Source organism: Nannobrachium achirus, assembly GCF_963921795.1.
Source record: "Nannobrachium achirus genome assembly, chromosome: 17".
Classification (NCBI taxonomy): Eukaryota; Metazoa; Chordata; class Actinopteri; order Myctophiformes; family Myctophidae; genus Nannobrachium; species Nannobrachium achirus.
The window spans coordinates 16,285,438-16,311,716 of NC_137824.1; the positions used below are offsets into that span (position 1 = coordinate 16,285,438).

Sequence of the window (26,279 nt, forward strand, 5' to 3'; positions counted from 1 at the left end):
GTGTAATTGAACCAATCACAGTGTTCGTAGGCGGGCCCCCGACCATTGTTACTACAGATACAACGGAGTAGAGAAGTTTGAGCACCACCAGCGACCGACCGACCGACCTGACAGATTGAACTGCACTGCACTGCACTGGGAAGGCTGCACCTATGATCAGCTCCTATGTAGGCTCCGTCTATGGATCTTATTATAAGCTTTTCATGAAGACCCGCGCGGATAAGAAGAAGGCTGCAACGAATAACCAACCCGATTATAATGCCGAGATAATATTAAACAAATAAAAAAAGTACTTGTTACTTTATTTGGATCCCCAACCACCCCGATGATAATGGCATGCGATAGTTCTCCCAGGGAGGATTTCCCGGACCAAGTGATGATGATGCCCAGATCAGGAGGACACGGACCCCACGGACCCCCTCCTCCTCCTCCGTGCACATGCAACAGCAGCAACAATACGTGCATGATGAAGACCAGCAGGGACCACCACCAGGGACCCCTCAATTCAACCAGCACCAGCAGCAGCACCACTAGCTTCATCTTCTTGGGATTATTCGTGCTGTCGCTCTCGTTGCACGCCGTCACGCTCGTCTGCTACTTGGATCTGCGGTCCGAGGTGAAAAGGGAAATATTCCACCAGAAAAGGGACTCATCATCATCATCATCTAGGGCGATGTTAGGAGCAGCGGAGCTGGTGGTTGCACCGGCCGAGGCGCCGGAGTTAACCGCCGCCGCCGGTAGTAACGGCCGAGCGGAGTCAACGGCCAGTGGCAGCAGCAGCAGCAGCAGCAGCGGTGGAGGAGGTGGAGGAGAGGGGCACGGAGAGGTATGCATCTTCCCATCATCATCATCATCCCACAACGAGATGTTTCTTTTAAAGAACGAAGCCCCGCAGTCAGTTAGGGTGACCAGATGTCCCCCTTTGCGTGGGACAGTCCCACGTTTCCATGACCTGTCAGGCAGGCAGGCTCCAGTGATAAATCAATGCACAGGTGTTCTGTTAACACACATTATTTATTAGTTATTTAAAGCTTGTTTTAAAAGCAATGGTTCAAAAATGAAGTTGGTTTTCCCTTGTAAATCTCTCTCAAGATAGGCTATGTTTTTATTAAGCCTGTTAAAATAACATGAGAGATATCCCTATAGGCTACAGCAGGTTAATTACACAATTAAAGGCGGTATTAGGCCTATGGTCGAATATGACATCAAGGCATTTAATAGAATACTTAATAGCACCCCCCCCCCCCCCCCCCAACACACACACACACACGCGCACGCACGCACACACACACACACACACACACACACACACACACACACACACACACACACACACACACACACACACACACACACACACACACACACACACACACACACACACACACACACCACACACAAGCCCGTCCCACATTGTCCCACACAAGCAGTACTTCTTCTGTCCCTCAACGGTACTGGATCTGGTCACCCTACTATACCTACCACTAGTAGACATTTCTTCTTTCACACATGCATTGTTTCCATTCCGATTCATTTTGTCCAACGGCAGACTTTTCTTTGAGACATGTTTGGTGTTGATTCACCTTCTAGCTCTGCACTTCTCCTGTTCCATGTATGCAGCGCAGGGTGTCAGGTTGTGTAGTAGTGCTGTGTTATGGCATGTTTTTCTGGGCACAGACTCGTGTTCTTTCTTATACAGTAGCTTGTCCAAATAATCATGATTCCATTCCCTTCAGTTCTTCAGGTGCTGCCGCTGCTTGCAAGCGAGATCGGTTTCCATGTCTCAAGATTGCCTCAAACATATTTTGTGAATAAGTAATGCTCTCCGGTTCTCTCTCTCCGCGTTGCGTGTGATTCACAGACTTATTACAACAAGGCAGAGGAGGCACTGGCAATGCAATATAGGCAGCATGTGCTGCTTGCTGTCACCTGGCCAAAGCTCCCCTCTTCTGCCTCCCTCTGATAGACGGTGGTGGAGCACAAGTGATTCTCAAACTTTTACATTTCAATGATTCTCAGTTGTGATATGCATTAGGCAACAACCTATTTAAGCCATTTAAAACATCTGGGACCCCAATTTACACTGTAATTCACACACCAAAACCTGCAGTATTAAGATAACTCTGATGGAAATGGATTTGTACACTCTCTCAAGAGTTACAGACCTGTAATTGGTCCAGTTCGACCCCCTGGTGGTCCCCTGGCCTGATGTTGACCACCAGTGGGGTAGGACACTGTGTGGACACTATAGGACAGTACCAGCCAGGAGTCAACTCTTTGAAGAGTGAAGTTGAAGAGTTTAAAAAGTTCCAATTCCTGACAGAAATAGTTTTGGACTCTGGGCCTACTAATGGAAAGTTAGTTGATAAGTAAGACCAATATTGTTTCCGAAACAAAAACTGTCTAGTCTTGCCCTAGTTGCTTCCAAACACGCACAGATCACCGTGATACACGCAGATCAGGGATGGGACGATAAGCAATATTATCATTTATCGTGATAAAAAAAACACTCACGATAATCGTATATTATCGTAATATCGTCCTCCGTCATGCACTGGGATCAATTCAACCTTTTATTTGCCGAGCTGCACATCCGGTACCACTTAAACCCTCTATAATTGGTAAAAGGTACTTACAATATACATTGATACAGTCTTTTTGTCACTCTTTCGAAAGTCTTTGCCTTTGGCAAACGTTCCGCCCCAGGATAATGGATTTTGATTATCGCGATAGTATCGTAAATCGCAATTTCTTGTCACAATAATCATGATATGAGATGTTCCTATCGTCCCATCCCTAGTGTGGATTAGGGTTCCCACACAGTATCCTATTCGCGCAGCAGAGAGGGGTCAGTCGGTGTACGTGATGGAGCAGGTGGAGGAGGAGGTGGAGGAGGGAGGGAGGGGGGAGATGTACTTAATTACCAGCAGGTGCAGCGCCCCGGGGCTGATGTAAATGCATCAGGGCTCGCTGGCTGGATGGGCAGTTCGTTGGTAACATTACTTGGGCCGCGGCCAGATTCATCTAACATGTGTTTTCCTTTCTGGCACACTGTGGGGCTGATCAAATGTTCATTCTGTGCTCGTCTGCGCCTCAGGTAACTGTTAACCCCCCCAACTAATTTAATTAATTCACAAAACATTGGTAAAAAGTTGCATTACCTGCTCCTTTGAGCTGGTATGTAAACATTAAAAGTATCATCTATTCGGGACGGTAACTGAATTCATAATGTTAGTGCTGATGGTCCTTGCTATTGAATGGCAAGCGACCTAACATTATTTAGGCTACAGTCAAGTTATCTTTAGACAACTCACAAGTGACCAAAGATGCTGACGATCAAATCCCAGAGATCCCAGTTTGGACCTTCTTTGGTTCCGCATCATTTTCCTGTCACAGGGAGGCAACAAGGCAGCCCGATAGGGGCCTATTCATTTAGGCCTTTTCATTTAGGCCCCGCGATGTCCTTTGCTAAGCTTATTTTAGATAGTGGTGGTTTTCCCGGTTGAACCCGATCGAGATGGGTTTGGTATTCGGCCCAGATGGAGATGCTTCATGAGGTGAAAGACTGTGGCCCAGCTGTAAATATTTAACAGCGCTGTGATGCTGTCCTACCCAGATGTCTGCATTAAACAACTCTGATTACACATCCCACAGTTTACATAGTTGGAGAAACAGGAGCATGTGGCATTTGGACGTAGAGGCCGCACTTGTTAGCTTTTGAGACATTTACTTTGAAGATTTCTTTTTTATGGGCCTAAACATTGTTTATTGGATTTTTCACACAAGTCAACATCAAAGGCACGTCAGAAGCATCAATGGGATTCGATGTGATATGCAGGTATACAATCAAGCATAATTGAATACGAAAAGTCTTTTGCGTAGAAAAACAAAGAATAATCCCAAACGGAAAAAACTAAGAAAAGGTAGGGCAACAAACAAACAAACAAGCAGCCTCCAGCGTCCACACGACATGCCGCACATACCACACACACTAAATACATTGAGGGAGGTTACCAACTTACGATGTATAACTGGTTGATCAGTGTGATCTCGAACAAACATTACAAGTCCTAAGACAAATCTTAAGAACAAACAGATGGGAAAGAAAAAGCTTTCATAAACTTCTTTTCATCCTGTATTGACTCTGATATAAGGACAACAGCTGTCTCCCTGTCCCTAAAGGCCAGTCCGTACTCTCTCTGAAACCGAACTTTTCGTCGGAGTGTTCCGACTTTCCGAAGTGCGGCTACCCCAAACTCTTAATTCGGGGGAATGCTTTTCAGAGGTTTCCGAGTGACGTCATTTTGTAGTTGAACCGGACCTTTCCGACAAAAAGTTCGGTTTCGGAGAATGTATGGACTGGCCTTTATGCTCTGGGAGGCAGTGGTGGAAAAAGTACTCACATAAAAGTAGAAGTATCTGCAATGTAGAAATACTCTGTTACAAGTAAAAGTCCGGAATTCAAAATGCACTCGAGTAAAAGTAGAAAAGTATTGGCATCAAAATGTACTCAAAGTACCAAAAGTAAAAGTACAAAATGTTTGAGAATAGCAGATCTACAAGCTCGCTTCGTGACACGTTGTGAGCTTGTAGATCGGCTATTTTCGAATAGCCTAGGTATAAAATAGGGCTAAATGTATGTTAGTTAATGTATGTTTTATACTATTGTAATGTATACCTGCAAAGTAACTAAAGTTTTCAAATAATCGTATTGGAGTAAAAGTACAATATTTGCCTCTGAGATGTAGTGGAGTAGAAGTAAAAGTATTGGAAATTGGAAATACTCAAGTAAAGTACAAATAACTCAAAATTGTACTTAGTTACTTTACACCATAGCTGGCAGGGCATAGAACAGGGGTAGAACTGCGATCCAGTTTTGTGATGGCAACAAGCTCCAGAGCCATGAGGAAAGAACAGCCCAAACACTGTGCAAGCAAGCATGGACCAGGCCAAAACACAGAGGCTGGGTTGAGTTGGGGTGGGTGGTGTGGGGTGACTGGGTTGGTGGGTACAAGTCAACTCTCGCCCCGTCCCGTGATTAGAAAATGGGGAGTTTCGTTACTTTTCACTGGGTTGGTCAGGGTCCAGCATAGGGATGGGACGATAAGCGATATTATCGTTTATCGCGATAAAAAACACTCGCGATAATCCTATCGTGGAGATTTAATATGTCGTGATATCGTCCTCCGTCATGCACTGGGATAAATTCACCTTTTATTTGCCGAGCTGCATATCCGGTACCACATAAACCCTCTATAACTGGTAAAAGTTACTTATAATATACGTACTTGTCTTTTTTTCACTCTCTATCAAATGTCTTTGCCAAAAAAATACACTCCCGCCCCAGGATAATGGATTTTGATTATCGCGATAATATCGTAAATCACGATTTATTTTGTCACAATAATCGTGATGTGACATTTTCATATCGTCCCATCCCTAGTCCAGCACGGATCAGCCCTCCACAACTTAGAGTAAAACTCTTCCCCGTAGTTCCCCTGGTATTTTCTCGGTTGTAAGTGGCGCGCCTCCTAAACAGCTTCAAGTGTTGAGATGTGATGTGAGGAGAGAAGAGTGCTAGATTTGCTCATGAATGAGGTCATGCTGCTTGCTTTGTGGGTAAAACAGTTTTTATGAAGAAGCCAAAAGGTGGGGCCTTCGGAGAGATTGGGGAAAGTAGGCTTCCACAATGGAAAAATATGAATCTGCAATACCTGAAGAATTATGTCTCAGGAGTACATGGCTAAATCCTGACTGTTAGTTTAACTCTGAGTGTGAAAAGGTACCTATAATAGGATTAGGAACATTGTTGGTTTCTGATAGTTGTTGAAAGGATGCAAAGCAGTTCATGATTACTTCATGTAATCCTTTTTAATGGATTAATGTCAAATCCTGTTGATTATTTATTTTCTTCTTTGAAGTTGAAGGACTAGATAAACCTGATCTCAAGCAATTAATGGCTGATACAACTCCCAGCTCAGGGTCTATATTTGTCTCCATACTACACGTTTCTAAATTATTTCTTAATCCTTGGTGCATACAGGTGGCTTTTAAGAGTGTTACCTTAGATAGAGCTCAGAAGTTGTGGAAAGGATGGCAGGAACCGCGTAAGGGATTACTTGCATATGATTTTCAACTAAATGCAACACGAATACTTATGTAAAACAGTGTCAGTGCATCGAATACCCGTTTGCGTGTTAACAAATGTTAATCTCATACTTCTGAAGAGATAAAAGTATCCGTAGAATTTCAAGGTGGCATATTTTTGTCTGATCCGAGTCAAGTTAAAAGTAAAAACAAAAATAGTTGCCAAAATGAATACCTCTTCATTTGCCAGAGAATGCAGAGTTTAGGCATGATTTGTGTGACGAGACAGGCGAAAGGTAGCGAAGTGTTTTTCCTGCTCTAACTGGCATTTCAGCACTCACTCCAACTGCCAGAGAGGGAACAGGAGAAGGCAGGATTTGTGGCAAACCAAGATAAGAGTGGAAGTGTTTTGGAGCCTAAAACTGGCACTTGAACCATTTCCAGACCTGCTTTTAGTGTAACAGAGAATGGACATTACATAAGAAAGAGTATGGTAGGTCACACACTAAGGTCCTCGGTCTTCCAAATCCAGCCAAGCAGTAGGCAAACCACCAACTGAAAAGTATGCCCACGTGTAACCGCCTGGATTCAAACCAAACATCTACTGCTTAGGCCAGGGGGCCACAGGGGGCCCTTTGGCCTAATAGAGAGGCTGGGCTCCTGGGCTACGGGCAGGGCTACTCTGATACAGTCACCCCAATTTGACCTCCATCCAACTAGTGATGGGACGATATGAAAATTTCATATCACGATTATTGTGACCAAAGAAATCGCGATTTACGATTTTATCGCAACAATCAAAATATCCCCAACATCCATTATCCTGTGGCGGAACATTTGCCAAAAAATAGGCAAGCTCACAAGCAATGCATTGTGAGCTTGTAGATTAGCTATTTTTAGAGATTTGGTAGAGAGTGAAAAAAAGACTGTATCAAATACGTATATTATAAGTACGTTTTACCAATAGAGGTTTTAAACGGTACCGGATATGCACCTCTGCAAATAAAAGGTGAATTGATCCCAGTGCATGACGGAGGACGATTTCACGATAAATTCAAACTCCACCATACGATTATCGCGAGTGTTCTTTTATCACGATAAACGATAATATCGCTTATCGTCCCATCCCTCCACCCAACCCTACCGGGAAACCCGATCCGGATGAGTCCCCAGTGTGACCACCTGGAGTTGAACCCGGGTTTCCTGCCTACAGGGAATCCAAACAAAGGGGATTCCCCCCCGCCCCTTGGCCAAAGGGAGACGCTATAGGCTTTGATCTTCAGGCAGGGATACTCTCCGCGACACCACGCCTTCGAGTGATTTGTAAAGTTACAAATGGAATAATGCGGAGGATTAGTCTAATTAGATCGTCAAGCCCGGCCTTGGAAAAGATGGAACCCTTTTAGTAGGATATTGATCCACGCACATCTTAACACAATGTGAAAATATCAAGCCGATGACACATCCCCCGTCTTTGATCCATTGTATCTGTTATGATGAGACTAATGATTTAAAGATGTTGGCAACCTAATCACAGTTCTTCCATAATATGCTTGTCAACAGGACTAGAAACTGGTAGAAACTCAGACAAAATATCTGAAAAGCGGTTGTCATGCCCTACTTTGAAAGTGTTTAGTCTCCCAAATTTAACAAGGTTAACTCGCACAGAATCGTAATAAATCGTAGTGAATGGTCAATTGAAATTTCTACAACAACAGAAACCTATTGCTGGACTTCAGTTCTCAGTCTACAGCAGATAGATCTGTGTGGCCTGCACAGATGTACAATTAAATAGTTTCCATTGGATTGCCTGTTAAATTAATTTGCTATGGGCCCAGCCCCATTGTTATGGCTGAGTGTGTTCAAATCTGCGGGGTTTAGCCAAGTGTGCCATCTGATACAACCGCTAGCTAGCAGGACCTTACCCACCACATAGATGAAGTCTTAAGGCCTGTCCATACTTTGATCGAAATGTTCGGTGAGTTGGACTTTCCGAGTCCGACGTGCAAATTTCCGAACTCTGATTCGGTCTAATGCTTTTCAGAAGTCGCGACTCGCGAGTGACGTAATTTTGTAGTCGAACCGGACCTTTATGTTACAGTAGCCAGAGTGCTCTGCTTTGAGAGACATCGCATGTGTGAAGATGGATGCAGCATGCGTAAATATTGGGGCTGTCCCCTCGATCAGTCAATCGCTGATCAATCGGTTTGGCCTCAAGTCACGTCTCCTGTAATCTCTACACATCTAGGCCTGACCCTTTAATTCTGCCAGTCAATAACTTGATATAGCCAGTAGACATTGTGAAATCATTCAAATCAACATTAAAATGTTCAGTTCGCAACCTCGCCACCATGAAATGTCTGCCTTCTGCATGATTGCATGCAGCAAACATCGTTTGATTTATTGATTCAATAATCAATTCAGTTTGCGGACAAATCCCCTATGACTAATAGCATGTACCATTAGTCAACTAAGAATGTCTTTAAGCGGAGGATAACCCTTAATAAGCAGGAGATGCCCATTTTTTTTACGTATGCAGAGAAGAATGCCTTAGAAATAAGTCTGTGAATGAGTAGGTCATGGGTTTTAAGTCTACAGGCCCTCTGGGGGAAAATGTGGGATGTGGAAGAGAACAAACAACACTTTCCCCTTCATACAGCCGCAGTCAATGTGCCCTTGAGCACTGGCAATAAAGCCCAGCTGTCCAATGGAGAGCTGTGTGTGTGTGTGTGTGTGTGATTCCCAGCACCGAGAGACTGCGGTCGTACTGGTCAGGTTCCAGGTGTGAACGCGAGACCCCTCCCCGCTGGAAAAAAAAAAAAACCTACAGAGAAAGTGTCTTTCTCCGTCATCTTAACGCAGGGTAAATAAAAGTTAATAAAAAAAAGTTGTTTTAGAAGAATGATTAGCTGCCTTTGGTTCAGACACTGTCGATTACTTAAGCCGTTTAGGCCTGGGATTATTTGATACTTTAGCTATTGAAAAATAGCAGATATATAAGCTCACAGCGCGGCACCGATCATTTTTGAAAAGTCATGGAAATGTGTGCAAATCTTCGAATATATGTATTTTTAAAGTGAACATTTTGTAACTCAAATGTTGCTTCCGGGGGGTCCCTGGAACTAAATATTTTGAGATTGGGATCCGTGGTCAAATACATATCATTTTGGGGGTCCTTGAAATGAAAAAGTTTAAGCACCACTGACAGATTTTTCAAAAAACTGAAAAGGATTCAGAAGACACTTATAGAATCGGGTCACAATATTCAAAGACTTGCACAAACTTTCAAAAATGGCAGATCTACAAGCTTGCAGCGCGGCACCGAGTGCCGCGGTGCAAGCTTGTAGATCTGCCATTTTTGGAAGCTTGTATATCTGCTATGTTTCAACAGTTAAAGCATAAAATAACGCGCACCCGGCCTAGGCGGCTTAAGCTTAAGCGTTTTCTCATAACCAGTATATGAAATAATCTCTCCGTCTGATGTTTGCCTTCAAAGTCTCACAAAGAACAGATGCTGGAACATCTGGAGTCTAGTTAACAGCTATTAAAAAGAGTCAAGTTTGATGGGACATAACGTCCTCAGCAGCATACATGCGCTGGGGGGCGCCAGGGGTGCGCTGTCAACCCCATCAACATCTGAGTTAATTGTGACCAGGGCATGATCAGATATAACAACAGTATCGTATGAACACAACACACAGCCACACATGGATTTGGAAAGCGCTTCTATCGTTTCTATCGAATTGATGATCGATGTTCGTTTCGAAAGGTGTGATCGGAGCCAAAGGCAGATGAGTTAAAGGCACCACAGAGACTGAATCATCTTTGGCGGGACCGAGATGTGCGAAAAGCGGGTCAAAGACAAAGTCGCACGCCCCGGCCCTGGCGATATTTTAAAATCTTTTTTTTTTTTTAAGCCGATAAGTGATCATTTTCCCCTCCGTTTTTTTTGGAGGGACGAACCGTGCGAGCGCAAAAATTGCACATCCCTGGAGTACGTTGAAATTTAGTCATATCCTCGGAGCAACAGGGTAGCATGTCCTCGGCGCGCACGCTGCACCCCCCACCACACTTTGAAGATTTAAAGGCTCTCTAATTAATAGGTTTTTTTTTTCTCCCCTCCCGTGCTGAACAATGAAAGGTTTACTCAATAGTTGGCACTTGGCATACATACCAACACATTGTCGTCCTGATTTACTGTAACTCCGCGTGCCTTTGAAGGGGTATAGGAGCTGTAAATACTATAATGGCATGAAATGAAGCAAACAATACCACACCAGTCCCAAAGGCAGTCATATAATAAGGGCGGAGGGGGGGAAAAAATCCTGTGAACTTTGACTTTTTTTCCCCCCTCGTCTGTTTATAGCTTCCATGTAATGTTTATTAAGGCACCAAACAACAGTACTAGCTTGGTAGTAAGTAGCCTAGCAGATTGTTTGTTTGTTTTGTGTTTTTTTTTTTCCTTCTTTTTTTTGATGGGGAGCTTAATCTACGGGGCCCCGAAAATTGGCCCGGCGTTGGAATCGTGTTTGGCTGTCAGAACAGACGAAAGTGTGATGCCATATGCTCGAACATACACCCAGAACCCTTTGAGGGGTAAAAAAAAACCCCTATATGCCCAACAGCTGGACTGAAGATGTGGAGACAGACACCTGCGCACCAAATGAACGGCGAAACGTCGCTCGCTCGCCTCGCACTCGCGCCGAACATCTGGACGCATGTGTGTGCCGATAAAGCGTTCCAACACATAGCTCAGCATCAGGATGGAATTCCCGTGCTTATAACCCATCTAGGCCTAGAATTGTTTAATGCTTTATAACTATTGAAAAATAGCAGATATACAAGCTCGCAGCGCGGCACCGAGTGCCACGCTGCGAGCTTGTAGATCTGCTATTTTTGAAAAATCGTGAACATTATTTTGTGCAAGTCTTTGAATACTTTTGATCCGATTCTATAAGTGTCTTCTAAATCCTTCTTCTATATCAGTGGTTCTTAAACCTTTTCGTGTCAGGGACCCCCAAAATGACATGTATTTGGCCGCGGATCCTCATCTCAAAATATGTTGCTCCAGGGACCACCCAGAAGCAAATATTTGAGTTACAAATGTTCGCTTTTAAAAATAAGCTTAATCTACGGGGCCCCGAAAATTGGCCCGGCGTTGGAATCGTGTTTGGCTGTCAGAACAGACGAAAGTGTGATGCCATATGCTCGAACATACACCCAGAACCCTTTGAGGGGTAAAAAAAAACCCCTATATGCCCAACAGCTGGACTGAAGATGTGGAGACAGACACCTGCGCACCAAATGAACGGCGAAACGTCGCTCGCTCGCTCGCACTCGCGCCGAACATCTGGACGCATGTGTGTGCCGATAAAGCGTTCCAACACATAGCTCAGCATCAGGATGGAATTCCCGTGCTTATAAGGTCAGACATGGTTGGCGGCTGGTCAGGGATGTGGACTTTAACTACTTTCAGCTTGCCTGACACAGCCCTGGTGGGGGTGAGGAGGCTCGGTGTGTGTGTGTGTGTGTGTGTGTGTGTGTGTGTGTGTGTGTGTGTGTGTGTGTGTGTGTGTGTGTGTGTGTGTGTGTGTGTGTACGTTGGGGGGGGGTGACGGGGGGGTGTTCGACATGATACAGCTCATCCCTCTCCTGGGGGGGTTCCACATCTGAGTTGAGGTATAGACAAGACCCGAAACATAACTTTTCCTGTCTGTCTTTCCTATGGGGTCTTTCTTTTTCAGTGGCTGTAGCAGCGTAAAACCACACAAAGAGACCAGCGAGGGGTCACCCCGTTATGCTGGTAGACTACGATCTGTTCTTTGTTGTTGCCGGCGTTGGGGTTAACACGACTATGTTTATGTGACTGTAGCAGATGGAGAGAGAGAGAGAGACGAGAGAGAGGGGGCCTCGCCGTCACTCTCGGCAGGATCGAATTGGGTTCGCGTCCAATTTGGGAAATAAAGAGGTGAAAGTGTCCGTCAGTGAGCCTGCCGTAGGCTAGCCTAGCCTCGCTCCTCTGTGATTCATCCCCAAGCAATAGGATTAAGCCGTTTAGGCCTAGAATTATTTTGTGCTTTAACTATTGAAAAATAGCAGATATACAAGCTCACAGCGCTGCAAAAACTCAAATCTCTGCTTCTAGGGGTGTTCCCTGGAACAACATATTTTGAGATGGGGGGGTCCGCGCCCAAATAAATGTAATTTTGGGGGTCCTTGACATGAAAACATTTGAGAACCACTGATTTTAGAGGAAAGATTTAGAAGTCGGGTCAAAGATCGGGGTCAAAGATATTTCAAGACTTTAGCACTACGTTTTCACGATTTTTTCAAAAATAGCAGATCTACAAGCTCGCAGCGCGGCTGTGAGCTTGTATATCTGCTATTTTTCAATAGTTAAAGCATGAAAATGATGGTTAAAGTGGTTAAAATCTAACGCGACTTGAGCGCGTTGCGTTTCCCGGTCTTTGAGGCTTAAATGATACATCATTATTCATCATTATTCGATTCAGGGCTTTGGGTGCCTGCGCGTGTCAATGCTCCGGAGGATGTCAGTTATACACAAACTCCGAGCAGATGTCCGGTACAATAACAGTTATGGGCCTATTTGTCCTCATGCCATTGACAGGCCTTTGTGTCTACACTCCTTGCCATCACTCTCCCTGACACTCCAAAGTGCGACCGGCGAGTTAGTGATCCTCCTAAAAGATTGCGAGGACTCGACGAAAAGGGCCGCGGCTGGGTGGTCTTGTTGTGTACTGTATAACCAGCGCTAGAGCCGCTTCTTTTGTCTTTTTTTAAAAGTCTCGTTTCTGGGAGCTCTCCCAAAAGATGTGATCACACGCTGGAGCTCTCTAACAGCATGTGACTTTGAACAATAGGACCTCGCCGCCGCTTTTTTTTTTTTTAGGGGGAAACGTACGAGTTTTCTTGCGGCGAAAACCGTTTAACTGTCGTAGTTCGGTCGGTCGCGTTTGCATAAGTGTCGGCGGGCCGGGAGCGGTTACCGCGGGGTCATGAGCGTCGCGCGGAGTTCATGTGAATGTAAGTCGACCAGAGAGAGGCAGTCACATAAGAACACAGGCATGCGGTTTGTCCTGCCACTCACTCCCCCATGGGAACACCCCCCCCCCCCCCCCCGCCCCCGCCCCCCCGTCCCGCTACAGCATAGCCCTTCCTGTTTTTTTCGAGATGAGCTCAGACCCCATAGCTCCTTTCTTCACCTTTCCATTTATTAGCTTATTCATGCCACTTCTGAATAGGACCTTGGAACCAGGTGCCACATGAATGGGGGTATTACTCTCAGATTAACCACAATTCATGTCCTCCTTTTGTAACAAAAAGGTGAATTTTAGAGCAGTCGTGCCCAGGTGACTGTCTCGCAAAAAGCGAAGCGGCGGAGGAGACGACGCAGACAAAAGTGACTTGGGTTACATGGATGGGTTACAACACCGCTGGGGGACAGACAATGGCTTGGCCCCGAATGAGTACGTTTTGGTTGGCACTGTCTCGGAAGCTCTTTTCAAAAGGCCCAAGTTGTCTCTGTGTAAACATTATACCCGTAAGAATAGAGGGAACACTTGTAACGTGGATCTCTTCACTCCTCAAAATGTCCTATCACGTTATGCCCTTTTTGTTACGCGCGATCATTAATCCGCTTAAGCTTTCCTTCCAGAATACTATTCACATTTAGGAATTGCGTCTCTGCAAAAAAAAAGAGGCCCCATGCGCTCTCTCTCTCTGAATATATATCGTCGTATCATGTACAAAACCCTTCGTTTTGCATTTATCATTTAAAAAAAATATTTAAACTAGTGAAAACAGCCGACCTACAAGCACACAACGCCTCGCTGTTTTCACTACTTTTGTGCGACCGCCTTGTATGATGAAGCAGGGCTTTACTTTACGAAATAACCTACAAATTTGAAACTTGGGAGATACGAGCTTTCCGCTCGACAACGACGATACATAACACGTTTCCATCCTCACTCGTGTTTATTGTTTTGTTGTCTTCTTTCAGCAGGAGAAGTTACTACACCGGCACAGTGACTTCCACGCCACAGAAGACAGCCGAGGAATAACTCAGCGATCAAAACGGAGTCCAGGCAAACAATCAGACTCTGGTATGGACTTTTTCTTTTTTCTCCCTTTTTTGGTTCAACCGCTTTTTCATCACTGTTCTTTCTTCTTTTTGGTTGTGAGACCGTGGTTACCTTGGCCCCTCATGTCCCCACAGTAAACCTCCAGTCCACTTCTGTCAAGCTCAAATGACAGAACTCGAGCAGGAGAGACAGACTATCCCAATGTGTGTGTCGCTCTTTTCTGTGTCCAATCAGTCAATACGGAGCTTCAATACCACAGAACCTTGCATTGACGTCAATACACATAATATGTATGTGTCGCTTATATTTTTAAGAACCCTAGCGTCCCTATTCCGGGGGGCAAAGGGCAAACATCTGGCGAAAAAAAAAAAAGCTGGTCTACAAGCTCACAGAGGAGTCACAACGCGACGCCTTGCGAGGTTGTAGATCTGATATTTTCGTCAAAGACATTCGGTTTATTTGGTTTAGAGTTGAAGACAGGCGGGGGCCTAATACAGAGCCCTGGGGGACCCAAGTCAACTAAAGTAGTGGGTTTAGTGGTTAAATACATCAAACCATACATTTCTGGAGGATAGAAAACCTCCCTGCTGGACACACAACATGTGGACACACACATGTACTGTAATTTATGTTTATTCAGAGCCAATTAACGACGGATTCATCCAGCAATAACACTTGATCCGTGACTCCTCTTACCATTGTTTTGTTTGGGGTCGATTCGCTCGACTCCAAAAATCTGTCTTATGGTGGATTTAAGGCTCTTAAATTTTTTGTGCAAACAGTTTGTTAATGGTTTCTCACTTTTTTGTGGAATTGACTTTTTACTGCTCAGTGCTTACTTAACAAAGCAGCTCCACCGCATAATGCTGCTCGGTTTATAGAGCAAAGGATTTAATGGAATGGGATTGATTATTACTTGGATAGCAAACAAGGCAAACAGGGTTTGGGAGACTTTTCACCAATTTGAAACAGACAGCGAAAAGCCTGTGTTGATTTCCCACTCTCAAAATAATATCAATTCCCTGAAATATCTTTTGAATCGGAGCTAGCCCGCCGTATAGACTCGGAACTTGGAACCGGCGGCGTTGTCACTCAGGCCCGCCCGCGACCGTCGGGGAAGATAAAGACGTGAATTTGTGCGGTCGTTTCGGGTGGGGGGGAACCAGGTGGCCATTTAAAAAAAAAAAAGAAAGAAAAGAAAACGCGGGGCTATCATCGGAGGCAGAGAGAGAGAGAGGCTTTGATGGCTTTCATTAATTTTCATTGATTTGATTTATCACAATCAATAGCCCCAAAAACAGAAAACCATATGGCCAATATGCTCAAAAACTTTCTTGTAGCTTTTGTTTAGAATGTGAGCTATGCAAATAAAACAGCAAGCCTTTTGAAGTCCCATGTCTGAGTGCAACAAGTGCAGCATGATCACAAGGCATTCCAGCGTCTGTGGCGTGACACTGAATACTTGGGGGGAAGTTTAGTGATTGTGTTTAAATTAGAAGAAAAAACTCACCTTTGAGACTTTCTACATAAATCAGTAAAGTCCCGAGCCCTCTAAACACTAATCATTACCAGGTCTCTCCTCTCTTGCTCACAGCATACAGACAAAGGCTTTTGTAATCTCAGCCTTAGATCTGCGTGCGTGCGCGTGTGCGTGCGTGCGTGTGTGGTGTGTGAGCGCGTGAGTGTGTGTGTGAGTGAGACATACACACATGTGTGAGAGTGAATGAATGTGTAAGTACTGGGTGTGTGTTCGTGCATGTACTGGGTGTGTGCGTGCCGTGTGCAAGTGTACACACACACACACACGTGCGTGCATTCTCGGCAGTCCTAACGGGCACCAGATTCCAGATAGGGCTGCTCGTTAAGAGAAATCCATGCGGATGCATCCACTCATTTACCCCAGAGGAGAAACGCCGGCCATATGTTTGGGGGTCTCAAACTGTGAGGTTTTAAGGTTAAATGGCCTTTGTAGTTGTAATGACATGGTAAACACAAGAACAGCGAGACGGCTTTTTTGAAAAGGATTCCTTCTTTCAGCTGCGCACACAGCCCCGGTCCTGCACACACGCACAGATGCATGCACACAAGTGCATTCTGTCTTTTCCAAGGCACACTGACGGAGATGCCCCCACCAAAATGTGCGCGCACGCACGCACACACACGCAGCTGTAAAAGTAACACACACTCGGAGCAGACATGCACACACACACACCGCCGTGTACACACACTTTCATCTGCATTCCCCATCTGGGCCTAATTCAAAGAAAAGGATTTTGGCAGCATGAAGTATCTCTCTAATGATCTTCTCCAGTTCCACTGCCTGTGAATGCTTAAGGCACTTGTTCATACAGAGGAGGTGAAACCACACTTACAAATTACTACACTAGAAGATACCACAGACTGACATACCTCCACTCAATTGCTCATTGCCGAGCACATCTGAATCTGTTATTGTAGCCTGTTTAGTATACCTACACGCAACGGGGCTGGATACACTAGACGTTATCCGAGATGATAATTGTTCGGGGGGACCATTTCAGACCTTAATCACTCTGTTTTCGTTTTGCTTTTTTCAGAATCGACGGGAAAGGAGAGAAAGAAAGACAAGAGAAAAGGTAACGTGGAGTACCGGCCGGCCTCAATTCCCCGCCTACGTCGTTTGCCATTGATTAGGTCTCCCCGCCACTGCCTGCCTGCCTGCTCGCTCAGCGGCAACGCACCACCGATGTCATCCAATATGGCATTCAGTTTCTTGTGTGTCGGTCCTCCGGGAAAGCCTAAGCGCGCCAAACAGAGCCCTTAACCTCGGCCCTCTTGCCTTTCCTTGTATCGAGATGTTGCGATCGGATATAGAAACACATTAACACATTGGATGCCCACGACGCGCCCCCCCCACGTCAAACTCTTTGATGTCTCCGAGTGCCCACGATAAGGTTTTATATTAAACTGTACGAGGCAGCCGCGGCTGAAGAGAAACACTCCAATTCCCAAAATGCAACGGGGGATCACGTGATCAGGAAGTCTGGTTCTCTCCATAGAGGCCAGAGTTATGAGATTCACAAAAGTGGATTTATCTCGTAATCTAATCCAGATCACGTTCATGTTTTAAAACGAGCCCTTCTCTACCGGCCGTTACAAAAGCACTGATGACCGCGATTGTCATTTTTCTGTTCCGAGTGAAAGAAAATACTATTGCACGAAAATTCCAGAAATTCAGATTACATTTACTCAGATTACTTTTACTCCTACCCTCCGAAGTAAGGAAAATCTGTAAAATAGCATGGCACTCGGCGATTAAATCAGTGTGTCTTAAACGTTTTTAAGGTTTGTACGATTTTGAGTGCTGACCGACTATTTTGGTATTTTCTTTCTCAACCTTCCCAGGTAGGAAAAGGCCCCCAGGTGCGCAGGGCCCCCCAGGCCCGCCGGGGCCCCCAGGGCCCCAGGGGCCCCCGGGCATCCCAGGGATACCTGGCATCCCAGGGAGCAACGCTGTGGGGCCGGCAGGACCTCCCGGACCCCCGGGGCCTCAAGGACCCCCAGGCCTCCAAGGCCCTGCAGGTATACAGCCTTGTTTTGTGTCACTTATGTCAGTGGTTCTCAACCTTTTCAGGCTGCGACCCCCCAAATAATCATACTCCCACCCTGCACAAGCAGCACTTGTAGGAGTTGGCAGTTGGCATTACATTTAGTTTGACTCGATCTGTTCCATCTGTGAAAATAGATATGCTATTTTCACAATTTCTGTCTCTAATATTTGACAATTTGACCAATGTTTGGTACAGAGGTACTAAAAAGGTCTTTAAAGTCTTTAAAGTGTCAATTTAGAAATGTGAGATACACTTATACTGTATGTTGGTCTGTTAACTGTTGAGTGAGAAAACAATGTTAACATTTAGCTAAACGTCTGGGGACCCCCCAAAGTACTTTGGGGACCCCTCTGGGGGTCCCGACCCACAGGTTGAGAACCACTGTCTTATGTGTTGGTGTGTGCATAACGTAGTTCAACTGTTTAAAGATCATTCTAACCACGAAAATCTGCAAAAGTTGGCAACCTATAAGCTCACAATGCGTGTGGCGTGTTGTTGCTAGCTTGTAACTTGCCAATTTTTGCCAAGGTATGACAATTTTGTATGAAACAGGGCTTGATTGTCGCTAGTTTTGAAATTCACGCTACTACATTCGCCCAAGTTATTAATCATCTAGATGACGCTCCTGGCTCGCTGGAGGCAGTCGCCATAACAAGTCACAGTACTCGGTGAATAATCTACTAGCTGAGGGAGGTTTGGACTCGGTTCGAGAAAACCAGTCAGAGGTTTCAACACACACGTCTTACACAAGAAAAGTCTTCCCCTTCCCACACTACAAGAGGGGTCAAGCTGCCAGAACCAATGAACTCATTGTCATCGCATTAAGTGATTTCAGTGCAAGATGTCAAACATTGTGTGGGAATGCAGTGATCAGGGCCTTTATACTATGTCACCCGCTGTTTTGTTTCAACTGTCATCTCTTCCTTTTTTTTTGTTGTTGGCTACGACATGACGATGTCTCTCTCTCTCTTTCTCTTCTCGTTAGGGGTTGCCGATAAGAGCAAAACAAAGGAATTCCAGGTACAGTGCGTCACGTCTTTACACACACAAACTGTATCCCTTGTGGAATGTACCTAATTGAATGGAATTGTGATTAATTTATTAGTCATCACTATTTCATCACTGATTCTCTGACGATTATTCTCAGACCCGTTCACTCAGATCAGCCAACACAGAGATGATGACATAACCCTTGCTAAAAAACCCCAGGACAAAAATCCACTCATCTGTCTTAGACAATTTGCCCTCCTGGCCCCCAAACTGTGGAATGAACTCCCTGTCGCACTTAGAACAGCAGACTCACTCCCTAGCTTCTGCCGTGGACTCCACTTAAACCCACAGCACTTACTGTAGCACTACCCTTCCCTCCATGACCACACATGAAGCTAGATAGCATTTTTAGAAGTTTCTTTTACTGATTAGGTGCATCTAGGTCCAACTATGTTATTATTATTTTTTTCTAATTTGATATTCCTATGCATTGCTATATTGTTGTTGATGTACTGACATATTACCTTGCTTATTGTATTTGATGTATTAACTGCTTATTGTAAGTCACTTTGGATTAAAACGTCTGCTAATTGCCTAAACTGTAAACTATAATCTCTTCTTTCTTTTTGCAGCCTGCAGTGGTTCATTTACAAGGACAGGAAACCACCATCCAAGTAAGGGAAGGTAAGGACAGAAAGCTAACATTAAGTTCATGAATTTAATATCTTTTATAATGTTCATCTACTGTTAGCATATCTACACTACCAGGCTCTTATCCTAAATACAGTTAAAGCAGTGGTTCTCAACCTTTTCAGGCCGCAAACCCCAAAATAATCATATTTTAACAGGGAACCCCCCACCCTGACAAGCACTAAGAGTTGAGGCATTACATTTTGTATAACACGATTCTATTGTGAAACAATGTTTGCCTCTAATATTTGACAGTTTGGCCAATGTTTAATTTGTCATTTTAGAGGTGTTAAAAAGGGCTTAAATTGTCACTTTAGAAAAGTGCAGATACCCTCTATACACTTAAACTTTATGTTGGTTTGTTTACTGTTGAGTGAGAAAACAATGTTGCACATTAAGTTAATCATCTGGGGACCTGGGGGTCCTGACCCACAGGTTGAGAACCACTGGGTTAAAGCAGCACTTAACCCATGTTCAGCCTATGTTCATATAACTGGTCCTTACCAATGCCTAGCCTCCCCTAAGTAACAAGAAATCTTAATAAAATGTCGTCAACCAATCATCAAGGAAGATGATACACGAAAGAGGGCGAGGTCGCGCCACCTGTCTTGGCCATATATGGATTCTGTTAATGTGGTTCTCCTAACAGGCATCATCTGGGATACAATCCCTTTTATGCTCATATATGGAGATCCCTACTCTGAGTATCTGACATTACTGTGATGTCACCTGTTTATGCCCATATATGGAGATCCCTGCTCTGAGTATCTGACGTCACTGTGATGTCACCTATGATGTCACAGTGATGTGTCAGTGTCAGGCATTACCTGTACGGACGGACGGACGTCTATGGACAAGCTGTGACGGTTCTGATAGTAAACTGTGACCTACAGTCGCAATTAATACAAGAACAATGGCTTAACTCTCCAGGAAGAAAGAGAAACACTATAGTTTCTATATTACCATTGCTTTCAGAACCACTGCTATCAGAACTGCGCCTCGCAGCGCGAAGCGTTGTGAGCTTGTAGATCTGCTATGATTGGCTAAAGTTCTCAGAATATGGACGTTAGGGTTCAAGTGGTTAATATAAAAAAGGAGAAAAAAGGTTTCTATCACACAAAGATTTGAAGGACGCACTGTAGTAACTCTTAGGACCCCCTAGGGGTCCTGAACCCCCTGTTGAAGACCCCTGGGTGTAGTGTCCCAGTTCCAGTTGTCTATCCTCACTTCTTTGTGTCATCAGTTCCAATTTCACTTTCCCGTCTTGTTAGGGCTGTCACGATTATGACATTTTACAAGGCCATTAACTGTCACTCAAACTAATTGTGATTAACGATTTAATTGTGTTTTTGTCGTTGCCAATTACATTTCTGTGGCTTTGAAGTTGCACAATGGCAGATGTGACACATGACCTAAATATACAAATAAATGAACAACTTTATACTTTAAAAAAGAACATTGATAGTGGAAATAGCCGATCTACAAGCTCACAACACAATTGTGAGCTAGTTACAGATCTACAAGCTGCGAGATCTACAATCTCACAACGGTGTGAGCTTGTAGATCTGCCATTTCCACTATTTTTGAAAAGGTCGGAAAATATATGAAAAATGTTCAACTTGGAAACGATTAGGACAAAATGTGATTAGACGATTATGTAACAATTATGACAGGCCTACTTGTGGTATACCGAATTACTTCTCTCTCTTCTCTCTCTCGACCTTGAAAACATTTTTTTCTGTTCACCGAGTCGGCGAGTCCTATTGAACTGAGCAGACGCCCCCTATAGCAATGATTACTATCTACAACGCAGAGCTATTGAAGTGTTCTTTCTGTAATTGACCGCAGCCTCTCGCTTCTTGTCGTGTCTAGACCTATCGGAGGGCGTGCTGAGGAACTGGAAGATGGTGTCCATCCACCACCGCGTCTTCAAGATGCACTCCCGCTCCGGAGAGCTGGAGGTGCTGCTGGATGGGGTCTACTTCATATATAGTCAGGTAGAAGTGAGTACGGTCCTGGACCTAACTCTTCTATTTTACAGCAGTGGTTCCCCACCTTCATCCTTCCAAAGACAGATAGATAGATAGAAAGATACTTCATATATTAGTCAGGTAGAAGTGAGTACAGTGCTGGACCTAACTCTTCTATATTACAGCAGTGGTTCCCCACCTTTATCCTTCCAAAGGACAGACAGACAGATAGATAGATAGATACTTCATATATAGTCAGGTAGAAGTGAGTATGGTCCTGGACCTAACTCTTCTATATTACAGCAGTGGTTCCCTATCGCTCCAAGGACAGATAGATAGATAGATACTTCATATATCGTCACTGTCGGGCAGAAATCTTGTATCTCCAAGTTTCAAATGTGTTAATTTTTTCGCAAAGTAAAGCACTGCTTCATCATACAAGGCCATCGCACAAAAGTAGTGTAAACAGCTGATCTACAAGCACACAACGCCTCGCGGCGCGAGGCGTTGTGTGCATGTAGATCGGCTGTTTTCACTAGTTTAAATCATTTTAAAAATGATAAATACAAAACAAACGGTTTTGGACATACAAGGTTTCCACCCGACAACGACGATATAGTCAGGTAGAAGTGAGTATGGTCCTGGACCCAACTCTACTAAATTACAGCAGTGGTTCTCAACCTGTGGGTCAAATTAGTTTGGGGGGTCCCCAGATGATTAGCTTAATGTGCAACATTGTTTTCACACTCGACAGTAAACAAACCAACATAAAGTTTAAGTGTATAGAGTGTATCTGCACATTTCTAAAGTGACAATTTAATACCTCTAAAATGGCAAATTAAACATGGGCCAAACTGTCAAATAATTAGAGGAAGAAATTGTGAAAATAGCCGATCTACATGTTCACAACACCTTGTGAGCATGTAGATCTGCTATTTTCAAAATGTAATGCCTCAACTCTTAGTGCTCGTCAGGGGGGGGGGGTCCCCAGTTCAAATATGATTATTTTGGGGGTCGCGGCCCGAAAAGGTTGAGAACCACCGTATTACAGCAGGGACCCGCACAAGTTTGATGATAGATAGTTAGTTTATTAATCTATACTTTATTCATAAAGTTTACATATATGATTTTATACAATTTGTTATCTCTGGGACTCCAATGTGTGCATTTCTTACTCTGACAGCCTACAAATAGAACCAAATGTACCCGTGTTTGAGAGCGTACAAATTGGACCCCTTGGAGGTCCCCAGGAACTCATGTTGAGAAACCAGCGTTTTTACAGCCCCTCAGTCAGTCAAGCCATCCGTGGCTGTTGAGTTCAGCCGTTCCCGTCACACACAAAAGCGTTTCTCTCTCTCTCCCTTTGTTGTTTAATGTCTGGCCCTGAACCGTTACGATGTTTAACATGAGGTATTTAAATCATGAATTAATAAATAACTTAATAAATCTCTGTTTTCCCGGCCTCCTCCGCCTCTCTTGGCCCTGAAAGTCTTTAACGTTCATAACTCAAACCATTGTGGGCCGCATTCCACCGGCCCAACATTCCCTATAAATTTCAGAGCGAGCGGTAAAACCATCAATATGAACTTGTCCTATTACCCGTTCACGGGATCTTATTGTGTTTTATGTCTTCCTCCTGCTGCCCCTACTTCTCTCCCTACTCTCCACTCCCAGGTATACTACCTCAACTTCACTGACATTGCCAGCTACGAGGTGATGGTGGACTCCACGCCGTTCCTGCGCTGCACCTGCAGCATCGAGACCGGCCAGCGCAAGTTCAACACCTGCTACACGGCTGGCGTGAGCCTGCTGCGCGCCGGCCAGCGCATCTCCATACGCATGGTGTACGACGACACCCTCATCAGCATGACCAACCACACCACCTTCCTGGGCAGCGTGAGGCTGGGAGAGGCACCCTCTGCTGGACACCACTGATAACTACACTACAGAGTCTTTGCAACAACAACGAACAACAAACCAAAAAAAAAAGAAAAGGAGAAAAAAAAAGAAAGAAAGGCCCACACTACTACAGCACTGGTTCTCAACGTGAGGTCTAGAGCAGGGACCCCCCTAACGGTGTCCTCCTCGAGGGGGTCCCTGGGGTGAGGGTGGGGTTGGTGTTAGAGGTCCTCCTCAGCTAAATAGTTAGGAACCCAAATGGACTCTTACAGGCCTGGAATTTCGTCATTGTAGGGGCAAGGCCACTTGGCCTTTGGTGTTGTCCATTTTTTTTAGGGCACGAAGGTCAAATGCCAGGGCAGGAAGGCCATCAAATAAAACACGTTTTAGTCAATTGATCCATGGTCAGCCCTGCACCAATCAAAGTCACTGGATTGGTATAAAGATGGGGACTCGGAGGAGTTAAGATTTCAGAATCTCAACAAAAGACACTGGTATCTACATGATAAGAAATAGATACCGGTATCTACTGTCTACATATTGACAAGAAAGAGACAGAGGAAAAAGTGGTGCAGTCAGCTGGGGCATTAAGGCCACTGTGGCCTCAGGTCATGCCTTTAGTTTGAGGGGCACAAGGCCAAACTGAGGGGCAACGGCGGCCATGGCCTCCATGAAATTCCTGCCCTGGACCCTTATAGGTCTGCAACTCCGTGAGCGTACACTACAAAATGTAACCAAATGGACCTATAATAAGGGTCCGTTTGGTTACACTTTGTATGATAAACTGAAATTAAAAAGAGCTTGAGAACCAGTGCACATAACAGACTGCTCCCGAAGACGTTGCTCGCGAGGGCAGATCCAGTCCGAAAGAAGTCCCCCTCCCTCCCTCCTTGTAGCTGTTGCTAAGGATTGATTACGTCGATTAGATCTTTGTTTAGAAAGCTACGTTCTAGCGGAAAACCTTTGCTCGCGGCATTACGATGCCCTTTGAGACCCTGTTGAGAAGATACTTTAGGCCCTTGTGTTGATTCCGAGTGAGTTTTTGAGGAGTGACAAAGGGAGGGCCGCGTTGCGTTCGCCCTCTCGGTTTCTCTCTTCTTGAGAGGAAAATAAGAGGACATTTGGAACGAGGACAATCGAAGCTCTTCCCGTGCGACGTTGGCTCCGTGAGAAATAATGACGGAGCCTTGACAAGCCAATTAAAGGTCCTTTTCTCATCATTGGGGGAAAAAAAAAAGAATAGTTCTTATTTATAGCGAACGATTTTGTTTCAAACACATAGACGACATCTCCCTTTATATCAAGGAAGGACACTTGCGCTGACAGATACTTTTATATTTACGTACCTTAAGTGCTGTCGAATGTTAACCTTGTATCTCCAAGAAATAGAAAAAAAACATGTATCCAAGAGAATAATAAGCATTTGTACCGTCAGATTGTAGAACTTGCCTGTACAAAATTAGCAAAAAGAGAGTGAATGGGGTTTCATGGCCTCCAGTTTTCCAGGAAATGACTCACGAACATACAGATAGAAACACGATTACGTCAACCAGTCCATCAAACATTGGAGTTATAAGGTTTTCACATGACAACAGCACTAATGTTTTTGCGCACATTTGCACTACAGCATCCCTGCAGAATATCAGAGTGATATGTTTTGTTACAAATGCTATTTTGTTTAGTAAGTTACCGTATGAATGAATGAATCCATGTCGAAAAAAATGATAGTTATGTTTATATGTCAACTGTATATATTGTATATAAAATGGGATATACTTTTTGTAAATGGATTTGATTGATGGATTAAAAAGTGTTTCATTTTCTTGTCTGACGGCATTTTGTCTGTTTCTTTGGCGTTTTCACAGCTGGTGGTATTGATTTTAAAAGGTTACAACTGTGCTTTCATATTGGACTCGAGTTGGCACGAGTACTGACAAGAACAAATGATGTTCTTTTGAATAAAGCCTTTGTCTATATTAAAATGTGGCTTTTAACTTTGGACCCAGAGTTTCACAATGCGCTGCAAATTTGGCTGTAATCTTCATACAATCTAAATGAGTTCCATGTTGCCGACGCAGAGAGAGAAAGAGAGAGAGGACTCTCGAGGAGATAGTTCCTCATTTAGTATCCTCATTTTGTAAAACTCGACATTTGTGAGTTTCCGGGGGTTAACCGACGACTGTGAGCTCACCCCCTTTTTTCAGTAACTCGAGGACACCCACTCCTTCGAGTGTCAAGATGCTTTACTACACTTTCTTATCAGTAAGTGCCTTGGTGTTTGGTCTCAGCCTCTCCCTGGTGTACCGAGTAAGTGTTTTAGAGAGTGATTTTAGAGCGCTCCGACGGGACATAATTCACCGACTTAACCCGTTTAGAACGGGTACACGTTATTGTGTATCTTTATTTTATGCTTTAACTATTGAAAAATAGCAGATATACAAGCTCACAGCGCGTCACCGAGTGCCGCGCTGTGAGCTTGCAGATCTGCTATTTTTGAAAAAAAAATCGTGAAAATTAGAATTTTGACCCGATTCTATAAGTGTCTTTTGAATCCTTCTAAGGTTTTTTGAAAAAACCTATGTTTCTATGTCAGCAATCTGGCTAGCCATCGTTAAAGAAAAGGCCCTTTTCACTTAACTGGAGCTCAGTTAGTCTGTTCTTGAGAGACTACTATGTCAGTGGTTCTCAAACCTTTTCATGTGAAGGACCCCCAAAATGATTAGTATTTGGCCACGGACCCCGCATCTCAAAATATTTAGTTCCAGTGACCACCCAGAAGCAAAATTTGAGTCACAAACGTCCGCTTAAAAAAATACATAATATGTATTTTTTATATTCAAAGATTTGCACCCATTTTCACGACCTTTTCAAAAATCGCAGATCTACAAGCTCGCAGCGCGGCACTCGGTGCACTCGGTGCCGTGCTGTGAGCTTGTATATCTGCTATTTTT

General features: G+C 44.3%; 1 protein-coding gene across 1 annotated transcript; it reads left to right on the plus strand.

Annotated features, from left to right (window-relative positions):
* Positions 1 to 325: 325 nt before the first annotated feature.
* Positions 326 to 23,364, plus strand: eda (ectodysplasin A; the record flags this gene model as incomplete). The annotated part of the gene is made up of 9 exons (XM_080745850.1): positions 326 to 459; positions 523 to 826; positions 14,111 to 14,210; positions 16,766 to 16,804; positions 17,574 to 17,750; positions 18,765 to 18,799; positions 19,402 to 19,453; positions 21,332 to 21,462; positions 23,104 to 23,364. 9 exons carry the CDS (start codon positions 326 to 328, stop codon positions 23,362 to 23,364), a joined length of 1,233 nt encoding a protein of 410 aa, XP_080601976.1.
* Between the last annotated feature and the right edge of the window lie 2,915 nt (positions 23,365 to 26,279).